The sequence below is a fragment of the Lithobates pipiens genome, unplaced genomic scaffold, assembly GCF_037356315.1.
Source record: "Lithobates pipiens isolate NorthernLeopardFrog02 unplaced genomic scaffold, aLitPip1_a1.2 Scaffold_16, whole genome shotgun sequence".
NCBI lineage: Eukaryota > Metazoa > Chordata > Amphibia > Anura > Ranidae > Lithobates > Lithobates pipiens.
The window spans coordinates 126,477,829-126,496,682 of record NW_027507748.1 but is presented as its reverse complement, the minus strand read 5'-3'; the positions used below and the strand labels follow the sequence as shown (position 1 = coordinate 126,496,682).

The 18,854-nt window shown below is 44.8% G+C and overlaps 1 protein-coding gene across 2 annotated transcripts in view; it reads left to right on the top strand.

Annotated features, from left to right (window-relative positions):
• The first annotated feature begins 11,515 nt into the window (after positions 1 to 11,515).
• LRRC75A (leucine rich repeat containing 75A) overlaps positions 11,516 to 18,854 on the top strand; it is a 529,608-nt gene continuing 522,269 nt past the window's right edge. The window contains exon 1 of one of the 2 annotated variants that reach the window (XM_077480437.1): positions 11,516 to 12,134. In XM_077480437.1, the coding sequence (XP_077336563.1) occupies positions 11,826 to 12,134 (309 nt within the window). In that variant the 5' untranslated portion in view covers positions 11,516 to 11,825. The remainder of the gene's footprint in view (positions 12,135 to 18,854) is intronic. The other variant, XM_077480438.1, reaches the window with a different exon arrangement.

Here is an 18,854-nt window from a genome sequence, read left to right as displayed (position 1 = left end):
GCCAATCAGAGGCCAATCACAAAGCACTGTCAGAGTCATGATTGGACACTGTCATGATAACTTTATCGAATCATGGCTCATTCATTTAATGGCAGCCATTTTCAGTGTGGAGAGATATAGAACGGGGCTCTGTTCAGTGCTATTAGTTAGTTAGTGTGCTATATTGTGCTATTTTGCTTCAATTGTCAGTGTAGAATATTAGTTTAGTTTCAGTCTAGGGATAGTGTGAGTGTCGTCAGGAGGACCATCATTCAGCTTTGCATAGTGTGCAGCTAGAGTAGGGACAGCTCAGACAGCTTTCACTGTAGTGTAGTGACATTCATACATACATTAGTGTAGAGTAGGGACAGCTCATATAGTTTCAGTGTAGTGAGACCGTGCCAGTAATCTTGACATTAGTGTATAGTTAGAGTAGGGACAGTTCAGATAGCGTCAGTGTAGTGACGGTTGAACACCGTCTATTTGATTGCGTTACTGCCAGTTTAACGCCATTTACTTCTGTGTGCGTTACTGCCAGTTTAATGCCATATAGTTCTGTGTGCGTTACTGCCAGTCTAACGCCATATAGTTTTGTGCGTTACTGCCAGTTTGACGCCATATAGTTCTGTGTGCGTTACTTCCAGTTTAACGCCATATAGTTTTGCGTGTGTTATTGCTAGTTTAATGCCATATAGTTTTGTGTGCATTACTGCCAGTTTAACGCCATATAGTTCTGTGTACGTTACTGCCAGTTTAACGCCATATAGATTTGTGTATGTTACTGCCAGTTTAAAGTCATATAGCTCTGTGCGTCACTGTACATTTGGTGCATTATATTGCAGTATATTATAGTGTATCCGTGGAGTGTGTCTGTGTAATGTGAGTACTCAAATTAAAGTGCACCAAACACCTCTTTACATTGATTAAAGTGCATCTATGTACAGACTTCTTCTTTACATTTGCTTGTAAGCACCGCCCCCTCCCTCCCAATAATGTCTGAGAGGACAACAAGGAGAGGCAGACATTCCCTTGGCACTGTAAGGGGGTCAGCAACAAATGTGTCCACAGGCACAGGTGGACGTGGTGCTCAGTCCTCAGGCAGGGCATCATTTCCTCTGTTTAGTGAGTTTACCTGTGCTATCCAGCCACGGCATGCAGAGGAGGTGGGGAACTGGCTTACTAAACCTTCCTCATCCTCCTCATCCCCCATCATGCAAGAAGAGACAAATATGCAGTCCCCTGCAGTTGCCAGAGTGGATAAACCTGCCTCCTTGTCCACATCTATTCCTGCCATAGCCCCAACATCAGCAATTAAGGAGTCAGCTGAGTTATTTGACCACAGCATCAGCCACTTGCTCCTTGATGATGCCCAGCCATTGCTGGATTCAGATGTTGGTTCTGAGGTTGAGGATGACAGGAACATGAGCCTAGAGAGAGGGAGGAACACTGGTAGACAAATTGGCATTCATGTTCCCCAAGCTGCAGCATATTGCCAAGTTGGTTTCAGTGGTAACGATGAAGATGGAGGAGATGGAAATGATGATGATGAGGTCACTACCTTTCAGCGGCCTCCACTGACAGGGATGATGGTATAGCACAGGGTGTCCCAGGTCCTAGCAGCACATCTGCAAGCAGCACACCACAAGCTGTAGACTGTAGCAGGCAAATTTCTCTGCCGTATCTGCTGCAGCGGAAAAAAAAATACAGTCCCTGCCACCCTCATGCCCAGCGTCTGAATGCAAGCTTGTCAAAGCTGTTGGCTCTCCAACTTCAACCTGTTAGCCTGTTGGATTCTGCCTCCTTCCATGAATTTGCACAATGTGCTGTACCACAATGGCAGGTTCCCAATCACTACTACTTTCACGTAAGCCCGTTCCATCTCTCTACAAGGCAGTCAGCCGTAAAAGCCACCTTACTGCAGACACGAGGTCCAGCAAGCATGGGCACGGACGATATATTTTGTTCACAGCACACTGGGTAATGCTGTTTGCAACTCGAAAGGATGCAAGACAGCTGCTGCAGCTTGTTGTGCCCCCACATCTCCATACAAAGTTGACACATGTGCCATGCCTGGCACATGCCCTCAATTTAGTGGTGCAGCGTTTCTTAAGTACGTACCCAGGGTTACAAGATGTACTAAAACAGGCCATAAGAGTCTGTAGCCATTTCAGGTGGTCATACACAACCAGTGCTCGGTTGGCTGAAATTCAGTGGGAATTCCACCTGTCTGTAAACCGCCTGATTTGTGACATGTCCACCTGGTGGAACTCAACTTTGGGAATGCTGCAGCTATAAATGCAGCAGAGGACCGTCAATGAGTATCTGTGCCAGTACAGCACAACGACAGGCTCAGGCCGCCTCAGTTTTTTTCCCTGCGCCAATGGCTGATCATTAAGGATGCATACACTGTATTGTCACCATTTGAGGAGGCCACAAGGATGGTGAGCAGTGACAGTGCATACATCAGTGACACAATCCCTGTTGTGTTCCTACTGGAGCAGACTCTGTGTGGCATTATGGACAGGGCACTGGAGGCAGAGCAGCAGGAGGAAGAGGAGGACTTCCTTTCCTCTCAAGGCCCACTATATCCAGACACCATCATTCCTATATTACAGAACACACAGGAGGAGAGAGGGGAGGAGGATGAGGAGGAGGATTCTGGCACTTTCATAGGCTTCAAAGAGGAAGACATGTGTCAATCTGTAAGCGATGGCTTTCCAACCCGAAGACCCTTGGGAGTAGTACGTGGCTGGGGGGAGAAAGATCCAGATGCTGTCATCCTTAGTGACCCTGAGGAATCTGCTTCTCAAGCCTCGGCAAATTTGAGGCACATGGGCAACCCCATGCTTCAAAGCCTGCGAAAGGACCCAAGAATACAAGAATACGTGGCATAAAGAAGAAGGATGATTACTGGTTGGCAACCCTCCTTGACCACCGTTATAAGGGGAAGGTCTCAGAACTCATCCCGTCCCCACAAAGAGTGCAGAAGATAAAATCTCTTGAGGACATGTTAAAGAGGATTTTATTGAACGTTTTTCCTGACTCCGGTAGGTTACAGTGTGGTGGAAAACGTCTTTTTGAGTCTTCTGTTGGTCAAGAGAGAAGCGTTGGAGAAGGCGTTCGGCTAAGTGAGGTATTTCAGCTTCCACATCCCATTGGCAGCGTCTGCATCACATGGTGGACGATTTCTTCTAGGCCTAAAACAGAGATGGAGAGCTTTCCAGCTGACGATCCACTGACTTACTGGGTCATGAGACTAGACCACTGGCCAGAACTTGCCCAGTATGCAATTGAGTTGTTGGGCTGCCCTGCATCCAGCGTGCTTTCAGAATGGGCATTCAATGCTGCAGGAGGTTTTCGTTACTGATCATAGAACGCGTCTCTCCACAGACTCTGTGGACTGTTTGACTTTTATAAAAAATGAATCAGTCCTGGATTACCAGCTATGAAGCCCCTGAAGGTTGCCTAGCTTTGAGGGTGTTCAATCACTTCATCTGGAAGAATGTTTTTGGTATAGGTTTCATGGTCACAATTAACACCCAAAGACCAATTTTTCTGCACCTGTCAAACAGGTGCATATCATTGCAATTTTTTACAGCAATGCCAATTCTTGCGTTCATCAAGAGTACCTCTATAGGGTTACGGTGGAAAGGCACCGCCGACACCCAAAGACCAATTTTTCAGCACCTATTTGACAAGTGTATATAACTGCAGTTTTTACAGCAAGGCCAATTCTTGCTTTCATCAAGATTACCTCTATAGGGTTATGGTGAGAAGGTGCCCCCGACACCCAAAGAGTCATTTTTCAGCACCTGTTTGACAGGTGCATATCATTGCAATTTTTTACAGCAAGGCCAATTCTTTCCTTCATTAAGATTACCTCTATAGGGTTATGGTGGGAAGGCGCCACGACACCCAAAGGCCAATTTTTACACACCCATTACATCTATCCAAAGTCAAAGTGACACCAAAAAATCTCTAATATTGTTCCCAGTGCACTACATTGTGGCCACATCATACACAGTGCCCCCCCCTCCCCCCCCCCCATCTTTTGCTGAGCAAAATAAAGGCAGCTTGCAGGGAAAATGTATTTTTTTTGGGCTTTATAAATGCTACATGTCCCCCAGGGCAACACCCGGACCCCTATAACCATTGTATGCCCAATTACTTGCATATAAGCCTTCAAAATGGGCACTGATTTTTGACGTCCGGGTCCCATTGACTTTAATGGGGTTCGTTATATGGGTCCAAACTTTCGTGGTGTTCGAAGGTTCTGGTGCAAACCGAAAAAAGGGGTCCATTCGGCCCATCTCTAGATATAGCATGGAACACAGTGAAAACAGTTATCATCAAGTGGAGAAAAAAAAAGGTACAATAGTGACATTACCAAGAACTAGACGTGACTCCAAAATTGATGAAAAGATGAGAAGAAAACTGGTCAGGGAGGCTGCCAAGAGGCCTATAGCAACATTAAAGCAGCTGCAGGAATATCTAGCAAGTACTGGCTGCATGGTACATGTGACAACAATGTCTCATATTCTTCAAATGTCTGGGCTATGGGGTAGAGTGGCAAGACGAAAGCCTTTTCTTATGAAGAAAAGCATCCAAGCCTGACTAAATTTTGGAAAAACACATCTGAAATCTCCCAAAAGCATGTGGGAAAATGTATTATGGTCTGATAGGTTGAACTTTTTGGCCATAATTCCAAAAGATATGTTTGGCACAAAAGCAACACTGCACATCACCAAAAGATCACCATACCAACAGTGAAGCATGGTGGTGGCAGCATCATGCTTTGGGGTTGTTTCGCTGGAACAGGGGCTTTAGTCAAGGTAGAGAGAATTATGAACAGTTCCAAATACCAGTCAATATTGGCACAAAACCTTAAGGCTTCTGCTGGAAAGTTGAACATGAAGAACTTCATCTTTCAACATGACAACGACTCAAAGCATACATCCAAATCAACAAAGGAATGGCTTCCCCAGAAGAAGATTAAAGTTATGGAATGGCCCAGCCAGAGCCCTGACCTGAATCCCATTGAAGATCTGTGGGGTGATCTGAAGAGAGCTGTGTACAGGAGATGTCCTCGCAATCTGACAGATTTGGAGTGTTTTTGCAAAGAAGAGTGGGCAAATATTGCCAAGTCAAGATGTGCTATGCTAATAGACTCATCCCCAAAAAGTGCTGTAATAAAATCAAAAGGCGCTTCAACAAAGTATTAGTTTAAGGGTGTGCACACTTATGCAACCATATTATTTTATTTTCATTTTTTTATTTCCCTCCACCTAAAAAAAATTGGTTTGTTACTCAACTGAGTTGTACAGTTTATAGGTCACATTAAAAGAGGAAAAAGTTATGCAATTATTTATCTTTGTCTCATTTTTTTTAACATCACAGAAACCTGACATTTTAAAAGGGGTGTGTAGACTTTTTATATCGCGCTGTCTGTGTGAGGAAAGGAGTGCCGATATAACCAGCAAGGCTGAAAATACATTGTTAACACTGATTATCATTGTAGCCCCATCAGTGCCAACTCATCATTGCCAATAAATGCCCTGATTATCAGTGCAGCCCCATTAGTGTCAATCAATGCCGCCTCATCAGTGAACCTAGGTTCATACTGGTGCATGAGCAACATGTGATTTGCACAGAAAAAAGGGTCCTGTACCATTCTGCACAAAATGTATGGCTCAAATCGCACTGCACAGACATTGCATGTGATGTGCACAGGAATGCGGTGCAATTTGAGCCATACATTTTGTATGGCTCAAATTGCATCGCATCTGCACCAAAATGGTGCAGGACCCTTTTCTTTCCTGCACCAGAAGATTCTTAATGCATTTTGCGATCTGTTTCGAGGTGTTGTTAATCTATTATTGATGGCCACAGTAGAACGCATGGATGCTGTGCGATTACTATGCAATGAGGGGAATCGCAGTGAATCTTTTGCATTTCCCACCAGGGCTAAAGAAGAAAATTACTTATCTGCAAAATTTTATAACGGAAACTAAGGAAAATGTTTTTCTTTTTTTTTTTAAATGTCGGTCTTTTTTGGCTTGTTTAGGAAAAAATAAAAAACCCAGTGGTGATTAAATTCCACCAAAAGAAAGCCTTGTCTCAAAAAAATTATACAAATTTCATATGGGCACAGTATAGCATGACCGCGCAATTGTAATTTAAAGTGTGACAGTGCTGAAAGCTGAAAATTGGCCTGGGCAGGAAGGGGGTGAAAGTGCCCGGTACTGAAGCAGTTAAGGCTGAAGAACCACTTGCCGACCGCCTAACTGTAAATATACATCATTATTTGACATTAACCACTTTCAGACCGGACCGTTTTGCTGGTTTAAGACAGACCACTTTTTGCGATTCGGCAATGCGTTGCTTTAACTGACAATTGCGCGGTCGTGCGACGTGGCTCCCAAACAAAATTTACGTCCTTTTTTCCCCACAAATAGAGCTTTCTTTTGGGGGTATTTGATCACCCCTGCGTTTTTTATTTTTTACGCTATAAACAAAAATAGAGTGACAATTTTGAAAAAAACTAATTATTTTTTACTTTTTACTATAATAAATATCCCCAAAAATATATTTAAAAAAAACATTTTTCCCTCAGTTTAGGCCGATACGTATTCTTCTACATATTTTTGGTAAAAAAAAATCACAATAATCGAATTATTGATTGGTTTGTGCAAAAGTTATAGCGTTTACAAAATAGGGGATAGTTTTAGGGCATTTTTAATAATAATTTTTTTTTTTACTAGTAATGGTGGCGATCAGCGATTTTTATTGTGACTGCGACATTATGGCAGACACATCGGACATTTGTGACACATTTTTGGGACCATTGTCATTTATACAGCAATCAGTGCTATACAAATGCAGCAGTGGCATAACTAGAACCTACAGGGTCCGGATGCAAGAAACCATGAAGGGCCCCCCTGAACCCCAGCCAGGGCCCTTCCCTCCGAGTCCGGCGGTGGAACTCCAGGGCGTGGTCACAGGTATGACCTTTGTGAGCCCTGTAGTTCTACCACTGGCATCAGTAGCTTTTTTTATTTTTTATTTTTAGGTGCCTCATTGGGGGACTGTCCCTAGGCAGGATGGGGTCCCCGTTCCCAGAAGAGATGAGGTCCTTTTCTCCAGGACAGATGAAGTTACTGTCCCCCAGGTGAGAAGGGGTCCCTGTCCCCAGGGGAGATGGGGCTCCCTGTCACCACGTGAGAAGGGGCCCCTGTCCCCAGGGGGAGATGGAGGGGGTAAGTAATGGTGCGTGGGAGATGGGGTCCTCTCACTCACCATGACCAAGCTGCAGGCCGCACACTCATCCATGTTGGCCTGGGGGGTGATCAGCATATCTCCCAGAAAGACCTTTCATCATCTGTGTATGACGGGGGAGGAGGGGGCTGGCAGACAAGCCTCCAGTGTCCTCCGGGAGCCGGCTCTCATAGGGCTGCACTGCATCTGTGTGCTTAAATTTGTTTACCCGGGAGAAGTATGCAGTGCAGTGTGGGCCGGACTCGGGGGGGGGGGGGACTCTGGCTGGGGAGAACAGACATCAGACTGAGCAGCAATGCATGAAGCAGGAGAGGGGTACTCTGAGGAGCCAGCCGAGGATACAGGTCATGCGGGGAATGCACAACTAAAGAGCAGCCAGTGCGATAGTCGAGCATGGAGCTCTGCTAGTCACCCTTCACCTCCAGCCACCCGTGTGCATGGTGCACTGGTACCCCTAGCTGCCTATGCTGCTGCCGGCCATATGTAGGGGGGGCTGCATGGGCCCCCTGCAGCACAGGGCCCAGTTGCGGTCGCGACTGCTGCACCCCCTATAGTTACGCCCCTGAAATGCAGTGATTCCTGTGTAAATGACACTGGCAGTGAAGGGGTTAACCAGGGGGTGGCAGTGTAGGGGTTAAGTGTTCCTAGGGGCGTGTTAATAACTGTGGGGGGCTGGGCTTTGTGTTAGTGAACACTGATCTCTGCTCCAATCACATGGAGCAGAGATCAGCGTCACTGGTTGCTAGGCAGAACGGAGAGATGCTGTTTACAACAGCATCTCCCCGTTCAGCCTCCCCGTGAGACGATCGCTGGTATCCCTGTGGCGATCGAGTCCGCGGGAGCCGCAACCGGACTCACGGTGGTTCCGACCGGCACGCAACCGGCACGCGAGCGCGCCGCCAGCGGCGCGCATGTGATGGCAGGGCGGCATATAAAAATGGACGTAGCTGTACGCCAATATGCCTGCCCGTGCCATTCTGCCGAATGCCGATGTACATCGGCGTGCACTGGTCGGGAACTGGTTAAATACCGGGGTTTTGGCAGCGGCTAGCTACCATAACCCCAGTATCTTTATTTACAGTAGGCAGACAGCTTTCCGATAAAGGTGGTCCCAGCAGCGGATTTGCCGGAGGATCACTTTTATAGGTGGCAGGAGAGGTTCCAATGCCTCCTGCCGCTTCCTGGTGTCTTCCAGGTTTACTGGAGCCGTCGGTGAACCGGTAAACGATTTGGTCCGATCAATGGCTAGGCAGGAAGTCTCTATGCCTTTGGAGGACTGGAGCGAAATCGTATGTTACTTCTGCCTCTCGGGTTGAAAGGGATTTTTTTAAAGTCAGAATGACATTTTTTTTTTTTTTGCTTTGAGAGATCTGGGGTCTTTTTGACCTCAGATCTCTCAATAAAGAGGACCTGCCATGCTTATTTCTATTAAAAGAGATGTTTACATTCCTTGTAAGGGCCAGTTCACACCACATGCAGTCCAGTGCATTTTGTTTCTGCATCAAAAACACATGGAAAGTAGGTTATGATTTCCAATGGCATAGTTCACACCAGTGCTTGCAGTTCCAGTGCATTCCAGTTCCAGAAAAAAAAAGTAGAACATGCTGCATTTTTCCTGCACTGGAACGCTGTAAAAAGCATCAAAAAATATGCTGGAACACACCTGAACGCACTTAAACGCATCAAAAACACACAGAAACACCCATTTCTTTATTGAGGCTCTATGCACACTGGGTTTAAAAAAATGTCTATTCTCTTAGGAGTAAAAAACTTTCATATAGACCATTTTTTGTACAAAGTCTAGACGAATTTAGGAGTTTTATGTTTTTCCTGCCAGTAAGCTCCAATCAGAAATGCGAATCGGAAGGTTTTTTATTCCTGTGTCTACACGTTGAGTTCAAAATATGCCTGTAAATGTCCTAATGTGCATGGTCACATAGGATAACATTGAGTTGCTTCTACAGGTAGAACACAAAACTCTTGTAGAAGCAAAGTTTTTTAAGCCAGTGTGCATGGAGCCGTAATGTAAAGAAAAAAAGAGGGGGAAAAAATGCACCAAAAATGCATCAAAAATGTGTCAAACACGCATGTAGGAAAGTATTTGGAACGCATCCGGACTGCATTTCTTTGGTGTGAACTGACCCTAAAACATATGAAAACCCAATGCACTGGAATGCATAAAAAAATGCATGAAAAATGCACCGGACTCCAGTACAGTGAAAAAGATCAGGAAAAAGCATCTGGAATGCACCCAGAAATGGATCAAAAACGCTCCACGCCGAAAACAAAATGCAGAAACACATCCAGGACAGATTTGGAGTGCATTTTGTGGTGTGAACTGGCTCTAATAGAAATAAAAGTGCTGCAATCGTTAGAGTGAGAGCAATAATTCTAGCACCAGACCTCCTCTGTAATTCTAAATAGGTAACCTGGAAAAAAAATTCAAGCGTCGCCTATGGAGATTTTTAGGTACTGTCAGGGCTGGTGCAAAGATTTATGACACCCTAGGCGAAACCGAATTTTGCCACCCCCCTGGCTCCACCCCCTTTGCCATGCTCTTGTATACCCCACCTTTTTAATAAAGCTCCCAGCAAATGCAGCCTCACCAGCACCCATTAATGCAGTCCCACCAGCACCCATCAATGCAGCCTATCAGCACCCATCAATGCAACCTCACCAGCGCCCATCAATGCAGCCTCACCAGCACCCATTAATGCAGCCTCACCAGCGCCCATTAATTCAGCCTCACCAGCACCCATCAATGCAGCCTCACCCACACCCATCAATGCAGCCTCACCCACACCCAATAATACAGCCTACCAGTGCCCATTAATGCAGCCTCACCAGCGTCCATTAATGCAACCTTACTAGCGACCATTAATGCAACCTCACCAGCGCCCATCAAATGCAGCCTCACCAGCGGCCATTAATGCACCCTACCAGCGCCCATTATTGCAGCCTCACCAAACCCATGAATGCAGCCTCACCAGCACCCATTAATGCAGCCTCACCCGCACCCATTAATGCAGCCTACCAGCGCCCATTAATGCAGCCTCACCAGTGTCCATTAATGCAGCCTCACCAGTGTCCATTAATGCAACCTCACCAGCGCCCATTAATGCAGCCTACCAGTGCCCATTAATGCAGCCTCACCAAACCCATTAATACAGCCTCACCAGCACCCATCAATGCAGCCCACCAGCACCCATCAATGCAGCCTACCAGTGCCCATTAATGCAGCCTCACCAGTGTCCATTAATGCAACCTCACCAGCGTCCATTAATGCAGCCTACCAGCGCCCACTAATGCAGCCTCACCAGTGCCCATTAATGCAGCCTCACCAGTGCCCATTAATGCAGCCTCACCAGTGCCCATTAATGCAGCCTCACCAGCACCCATCAATGCACCCTACCAGCGCCCATTAATGCAGCTTCACCCGTGCCCATTAATGCAGTCTCACTGGCACCCATCAATGCAGCCTACCAGCGCTGCAGAGAGAAGAGAGTAGGAACACCAGTGGCCGGGGTTTCCACCGGCAGCAGTGCGCCCTAGGCAGCTGCCTAGTAGTAGCCCCAGCCCTGGGTACTGTGGTTTGTTGCCATTTCACGAGCGGGTGCAATTTTAAAGCGTGAGATGGTGGGTATCAATTTACTTGGCGTAACATCATCTTTCACGTTTTACACAAAAAAAAAAAAAAGGGACTAACTTTACAGTTTTTTTCATTCATTAAAGTGTATTTCTTCCAAAAAAATTGCGTTTGAAAGACCGCTGCGCAAATGCAGTGTGACAAAATATTGCAACGACCGCCATTTTATTCTCTAGGGTCTTTGCTAAACACACATATATAAAATGTTTGGGGGGTTCTAAGTAATTTTCTAGCAAAACATACACATTTTTACGTGGAAGCACAAGGGGTGTGAGAAAAAGGCCTGGTACTGAAGAGGTTAAGGCTGAAGAAGTGGAGAGAATTCCATAGAAAAAGCTCTCATTTCCTCGGATAGAAATGGCTGTGAAGACGTGACATTGCCCTGAGGACTGGCCTGTCTGTGCTGTGACTCTGGGGAACAATCTGCCTGTGATTGGCCCGCCAGCTCTGTGCAGTGTGTTAGGGGATAGAAGGAGGGAAGGGAGGGGGGCGGCGCTGAGTGCCGGGGGGCTCCCCGATCCATCAGACGGCTGGACTGGGGCTTTTCCTGGCACACGCCCAGCACACCTCCAGCCAGCATCCGACTGGCCGACTGCACACACAGTCCCCGCCCCCTCAGTGACAGGCGACTCCGCCCCCCCTAGCCTGTGTGTATGGGAAGCGATGCTGGAGAGGCTCAGACACCCCGCTAGTACCTGCCGCCCGTTCCCCGCCTAGGGACATCCCAGCCCGGCCTCTCCCCGGACAGCCGTCCCGCAGCCTCCCCCCCCCCGCCGCCTGTCATTAGCCGCCTCTATAGGGACATGCAACAGTTGTGGGGCTCGTCTGCTGTGTGTCCGCGGATGGAAAGTTGTGTAGCCGGAGGGGGGAGAGCCGTGTTTCCTCTCCCGATCGGCGGACACTGATCTCCGGACTGACCTGTTGAATGTGGATCTTCTCCAGGAGGATTTCGGATGTATCTCCTGGGGGGGTCTCTCACACCACCATGGGCACCAAGCAGACCAAGGTGTGCCAGGCTTCCAGTGCTGGGGGGGACAGTCCTCAGCACCCCCGGAGGGACAGGGGCGACTTCTGGGCAGCTTTCGGGGTGAAGTCTGGGGATAGATTTGGGAAGAACACGTCGGGGGGTCAGGCCCCTTATCACCGGAGGATCAGGATGATCCAGGACATGATGGGGATGCTGAGACAGGGGAGGCAGGAGGAGGCCACCGAGGAGCTACGACACCTGAGACAGGTAAGTGCCCCCAGGGGGGGAAACATGTCATGGAAGGATGCCAACTTCACTCTCAGACTCAGTCCTCGGGTACCCCCTGCATGCCATGTCTTGGGAACTTCCCTAAGATATTGAGGTAAAGCAGCTGTGCAAAGTAAAGGAAAACCTGAAAACCTGGGCTGTTAGGGGGGACTTAGGACTGACGTTGGGAACCACCGCCTAAAACCCAACAGCAGCCCACCAAATCATAGATGATGTGACGGCTGCATTCCTTTCTTGTTTTTAGACCCCTTTATTTTCATCTGATGATCCAGCCAGTAAGTCCGTTGTTTTTTCAAAGCAACACACTCCCTTCCAGATGTATCCGTTACAGTGACAGGAAAGATTTCGGGGCATCCCTTGTATGCTCAGCAGCAAAAGGCACATCTCTGTATCCGAGGATCACAAACATGTTTTTATAAATAAAACACATTTATTAACCCCCTCAAGACTGGGCATGCCCCCCCCCCAAGACCGATTTTTAGCTTTCAGTGCTGTCACACTTTGACAATTGCGCGGTCATGTAATGCTTTACCCATATGACGTCTTTATCATTTTGTTTTGCCACAAATAGAACTTTCTTTTGGTGATATTTAATCACCACTCCGGTTTCTATTTTTTGCTAAACAAATGAAAAAAGACAGAACATTTTGAAAAGGGGGAAAAAAACGTTTTTTCTTCATTTGTTTTAAATTTTGTAAATAAGTACCAGTAAGTTGTGCTTTTATTTTTTTATTTTAATTTTTTTTATTTTTTTATCCCCCTTCACTGACAATAAGACACTGATGAGAGGCACTGTTAGATAGCACTGATGATAGGACACTAATATACAGCACTGATGATAGGACACTAATGTACAGCACTGATGGGCGCTGATGATAGGACTCGAATATACAGTACTGATAGGACACTAATATACAGCACTGATGATAGGACACTAATATACAGCACTGATGGGCACTGATGATAGGACTCGAATATACAGTACTGATAGGACACTAATATACAGCACTGATGATAGGACACTAATATACAGCACTGATGGGCACTGATGATAGGACTCGAATATACAGTACTGATATAACACTGATGATAGGACACTAATATACAGCACTGATGATAGGACTCGAATATACAGTACTGATAAGACACTGATGATAGGACACTAATATACAGCACTAATAAGACACTAATATACAGCATTGATGATAGGACACTAATATACAGCACTGATGGGCACTGATAAGACACTAATATACAGCACTGATGATACGACACTAATATGCAGCACTGATCTGTGGCACTGTTGCTAAGACACTATTATGCAGCATCACTGATAGGCAGCACTGTTGAGAAGGCAAAGGTTTGCACTCTAGGTGGGCACTTGTGAGCATCCTTGATGGGTTTGCACTGATAATCAATGCGCTGGTTATCAGCACTGATCCCCCCCCCCCCCCGCTGTCAGGAGAGCCACTTATCAGCTCTCCTCTACTTGCGTCTTGTCAGCGCAAATAGAGCAAAAGCTGATAACCGGCACTTCCTGATTACCATGTGATCATCTGTGATTGGACACAGCAGATCACATGGTAAAGAGCCTAAGTCATAGGCTCTTTACTGAGATTGGAGATGCAGTGTGCCAGAGCGACCCACCACACTGCCAATCGCCTCACTGTATGCATTTTGCAAGCAGCTTGTCCTGCTGGATGTCATATGACGCCCAGTGAGGATAATGAAACCACCGCCCGGTCGTCATTTTGCTATAGGTTGGGTGGGATGTGGTTAAAATCAATCTAGACATGAGTCCATTATTGTAAAAGAACATTAGTTAAAGCAACATATCTGATGTCATTGCTATCCCAAGTTGGTGTTGCTGGCAAGACACTGTCCTTAGATGAAACTGAGGATCTCCATGCTCCTTGAAGGTGCTTGGAAGTATGTGGCGTCCTCTACATGTTTCGCGGCAAGAATCGCTTCCTCAGGCGGAATTACATATAGCTCATCTATAATAAACTATTACAATATCTTATTTACAGGCATCCCTGCTCTGCCTGGGTAAGCATCATAGTATTTTACATTTCCTTCCCTCCTTGCATCCCATTATGGGATTGGTTGTTACTATGAAATTATATTGTAATACTTTATTATACATGAGCTGTATGTAATTCCTCCTGAGGAAGCGCTTCTTGCTGTAAAACATGTAGAGGACTCCACATACTTCCAAGCATCTTCAAGAGCATGGAGATCCTCAGTTTCATCTAAGGACAGTGTCTTCCCAGCAACACCAACTTGGGATTGCGATGACACCAGATATGTTGCTCTAACTAATGTTTTTTTACAATAATGGACTCGTGCCCTAGGTTGATTTTAATCTTAGTTTATACATTTTTTTTTTTTTTTTTTTAATAAAAACATGTTTGTGATCCTTGGGTAGTGGGATGCTCCTTTTAAGTGAGCACATGAGGGATGCCCCTAAATATTTCCTTTGTCTATTAATTTTAGGATGATGATACCCCCCTCACTTTATCTAATTGAGAGAATCTCCGAGACTTATACTTATAGAACTTGAAAATTCTCCCTTGGAGTAGAGCTGCACCCATACTGTGGGGCTTGGCTATTGTTTTAGGTCTAGGGAGTCATAGACAAGAAGATCTACTTGCTGACTCCTCCACGATGCTAAACCAGTCCCTGCAGTGTCTTCTCTCTTGTGCTCCAGTGGTCTAAGACCGATGCAGGGTCCATAGGACTTGATGATGTAGAGGTAACAGTACATAGCCAGAGCCTGGGGATAATCATTCCCTGGTGGAAGGTAAAACTGCTTTACCCAGTCCCCTACATCTAAACTAGACATTAACCCTTGCAGTGTGGGGGCAGCCCCACTACAGGAGAGAATTTTTAGATTTCCCTGATGTGGCCTTCAAAGCTGAATTCTAGAAAAAGATAACTTGCTATGTAAATACAAACCGTCTCTAGTGATGACTGTCCCATATGTGGCTTCATTTGGGAAAACTCTCTTACTTTTTATTTCTGAATCACAGGATGGTGGGGTTGGCATCCAAAAATAATCTTTCTTTATTAAAAATGTATGTAAAATCATTGGAAAACATCCAACATGTTTCAGCAGTCAGGCCTGAATCATGATGAAGCCCTGGCAGCCAAAACTCGTTGGAGGTTTTACAGTGATTCTACATGTGTTTTCAATAAAGGAGGACTATTTTTGAATGCTATCCTGAGTGCTGACCACCCTGACTGTGATTCATGTGTTCTGTCGGCAGTCTCAGGGTACCAGGCGGAGCTGTATACGCAAAGGTAGAGGTGCCCATACACCCGTTTCCACTTACTTTTATTCAGCCTGTAAAGCACTGTAAGCAGGTTGCTCGCTCTGCACCTTATGGGGGGATTCAGTAAGGCAATGCAGCACATTCTGGGATTGTGTATGTTGTTGGAAGCCTTACAATTTTTTTTTTTTCTCCTACGTGGTGGTTCTTATTTGTGACACTTACTGTGATATGGAAAGTGGAGACCTCTTCCATGTTCGAGTTAGTTGTTGATTGTGACGTACATGTACTTGTAGTGTTGCATCTCTGAGACCATTCTGTGCTAAAATTTGTCTTTATGTTCATCTCGGATACATTTCCATCGCTCTCCTAACTCCTCTGAATCACCTTTTTGCCCATAAAATGCTGTTTTTTTTTGTTTTTTTTGTTTTTGTTTTTTTTATATGTGAAAAATTGAATTTAGACAGCTTCATATACACCTTACTGACACATAACGCCACTTTTCGCACTACCACGAGACAGAAGGCATTCTGTGAATGGCAGAGGTGGGGAGTGAGTGACCCCCTGTTTTCAATGTTTAAAAGTGCAGTAGATTGTAGCTATCACTATAGGCCACATCATCTCTCTGTATAATAAATCTTGTAACTCCGTGAACGTGCCCGCGGGACCTGCGGACTCGATTGCCATGGGGATACCCGCAATCGTGTCACAGAGCTGAAGAACGTGGAGATGCCGATTGTAAACAGCATCTCCTCGTTCTGCCTAGTAACTGGACACTGATTGTTGACTCTCTGTCATCAGGAGCAGCGATCAGTGTCCTGTCACTGCTAGCTCATCCCCCAGACAGTTAGAAACACTCCCCTAGGACACACTTAACCCCTCTCCGCCCCCTAGTGGTTATAACTTTCACTGCCAGTGACATTTTTACAGTAATCAATGCAATTTTATAGCATTGATCGCTGTATTAATGCCATTGGTCCCAAAAATGTGTCAAAATTGTCTGATGTGTCCGCAATAATGTTGCAGTCACGATAAAAAATGCTGATTCCCTCCATTACTAGTAAAAAAAAAAAAAAAAAAAAATGAATAAAAATGCCATAAAACTATCCCCTATTTTGTAGACGCTATAAGTTTTGCGCAAACCAATCAATAAACGATTATTGCAATCTTATTTTTGTAAAAAAAAAAAAAAAAAAAAAAATGTAGAATACTTATCAGCCTAAACTGAGGAAAAAAAGGTTTTATTTATTTTTGGGGGATATTTATTATAGCAAAAAGTAAAAAATAACGCTTTTTTTTTTTTCAAAATTGTGGCTCTTTTTTTGTTTATAGCGCAAAAGGGCTGAAGTGGTTAATGTACAGTTTTGCACGACTGCCAAATTGTCAGTTAAAGTATTGCAGTGGCTTATAGCAAAAAATGGCCAGGTCATGAAGGGGGGTAAATCTTCAGGAGGTCTACTAGTTCTAGGAGACACCATTGTTCAGTTTAGGTCCCATCTTCCCATTTCTCCCAGTGTGATGAGGAGCACTCTGTACCCAACTGTCATCCGAGTGCTGATCATGTGCAGTAATATACCAAGTATGGCTTTCTTCATATTAAAAATCAAAGGAGGGCTATAGGGCGGATGTGTTACAGGAAAGGTTAAATGAGGCGAATCGCCATACATAATATTAAATGATTCATTTAAACGATCTTCTCCTAAATGCAATCTAATATTCAGGATTGCGGGGTAGATAGATCATCAAGACACATTCGGCATTCTGTTTGATGCGTTGAAGGTGTTTATGATTTTTTTTTGATGTTGATGATGTTGTGATTTTCTTGTGAACTTGGCGCAGCATCTCCTGTAAATCCTCCCCCCCCCCAAAAAAACATTGACGCTCCTTGAAAATGTGAGCAGTGCTGGGGAAACCCAGGGAGGGCTGCAGGAATGATGTCACTGCAGGAATCCCCCCAACATATAATGAAAAATGTCTGCAAGAGGCTAGAATGAGGCTGATCAGCAATCATGTGTAAACTGAAGGGGCACCGGTTCTTTGCTGAAATAAAATCCAATTTTTTTTTTTTTTTTATTTATTTAAAACTACTTCTTGCTCTTCCTTCCTTCTTCTTTTTATTTTTTTTTTTTTTTTTTTTATACTCGCCAATACCAATTACCGATACCTACTGCAACTGTTTCGTTTTAACTTCAGCTGTCAGCAATGGTACAAAACATTGAAAAGTTATTTACAAATTAAATAGATTTATTTATTTTTATTTTAGCAATTTTTCAATGTGAAATGTGTAAATATATGTTTTAATATATGTGTAAAAATATTTACTAACAAAGCAAACAAAAAAGGAAAAAAAAAAGTTTTTGTTTATAAAATAGACCTATGCAAAAATTAGTGTAGAGCTGAATAATGAGATCAAATCATTGGAAACATCTGTGCATGAAACTGAAAAGAAAAACTCACAATAAAAGGACTAGTGACAGTAAAATCACCAGCTCTCAGTGACAGTGAAGATATAGTAATGCCCCGTACACGTACACGCGATCCGATTATCGGACGAATGATCGTCAGTTTTTGCATGCTAATCTCACGTCGAATCTGATGAGTTTACAAAAATTCTCGTACGACAGAATAAAAATTTGAAAATGATGTCATGTGTTGTAATGCATTCGTATTGCATTTTCGAACGATAGCTGTACTGATTAAACGAAAATTGTACAATCTGGCATCGTACAAATTTTTTTTGCATGCATGTCCGATAGAATAATATCGGATGAACTGTCCTGCTCGGCTCTTGAAAGCTCCGTACTAGCGATCTGATTATCGTACGATCGATTAGAATGCAGCATTTTTCATACGATTTTCGGATCGTGTGTACAGGGCTTAAGTGTGAACCCACTATGACACATGGGGAAATGTATACAATGCAAATAAAAAAATAAACAAAAAGTAAAACACGGGGAGAGTTCACAAGAAATGAACGCCAAAGTCCAAACAAGTGCGTGGAAAGGAATCAACTTCCAGATAGGGTATCGACATGTTATCCAAGTGAGCCGATCAAATGCCTGTAAAAACTTCAAGGAATTTTCAGATAAAAAGTTGGGTACGCTTACCGAATACGGTGGACACACGTGCCATACGGCAGTGGGTCAAACAAGCTCTGAATCCTTGGTTCCTGGTGCTTCAACGCTGTAAAGATGCCACGCTGGGTGGGATGATGGATCTTGCGACTCCAAACTTTTACATGCAAGACGAGGTGGTTCCTCTTGTATCTTGAGCCTCTCTATTTGTCAGTGAGGTCACCCATCACAATAAATGGCAGAGGGGAGGGCAAATGCTTTAATTCCAACAGACAGGGCTTGTCCTGGACACAGAGCCTGAGACCGTGGACATTCTCCCCAGAGTTTCTTCCGCGTTCGTCTGCACTGTGATT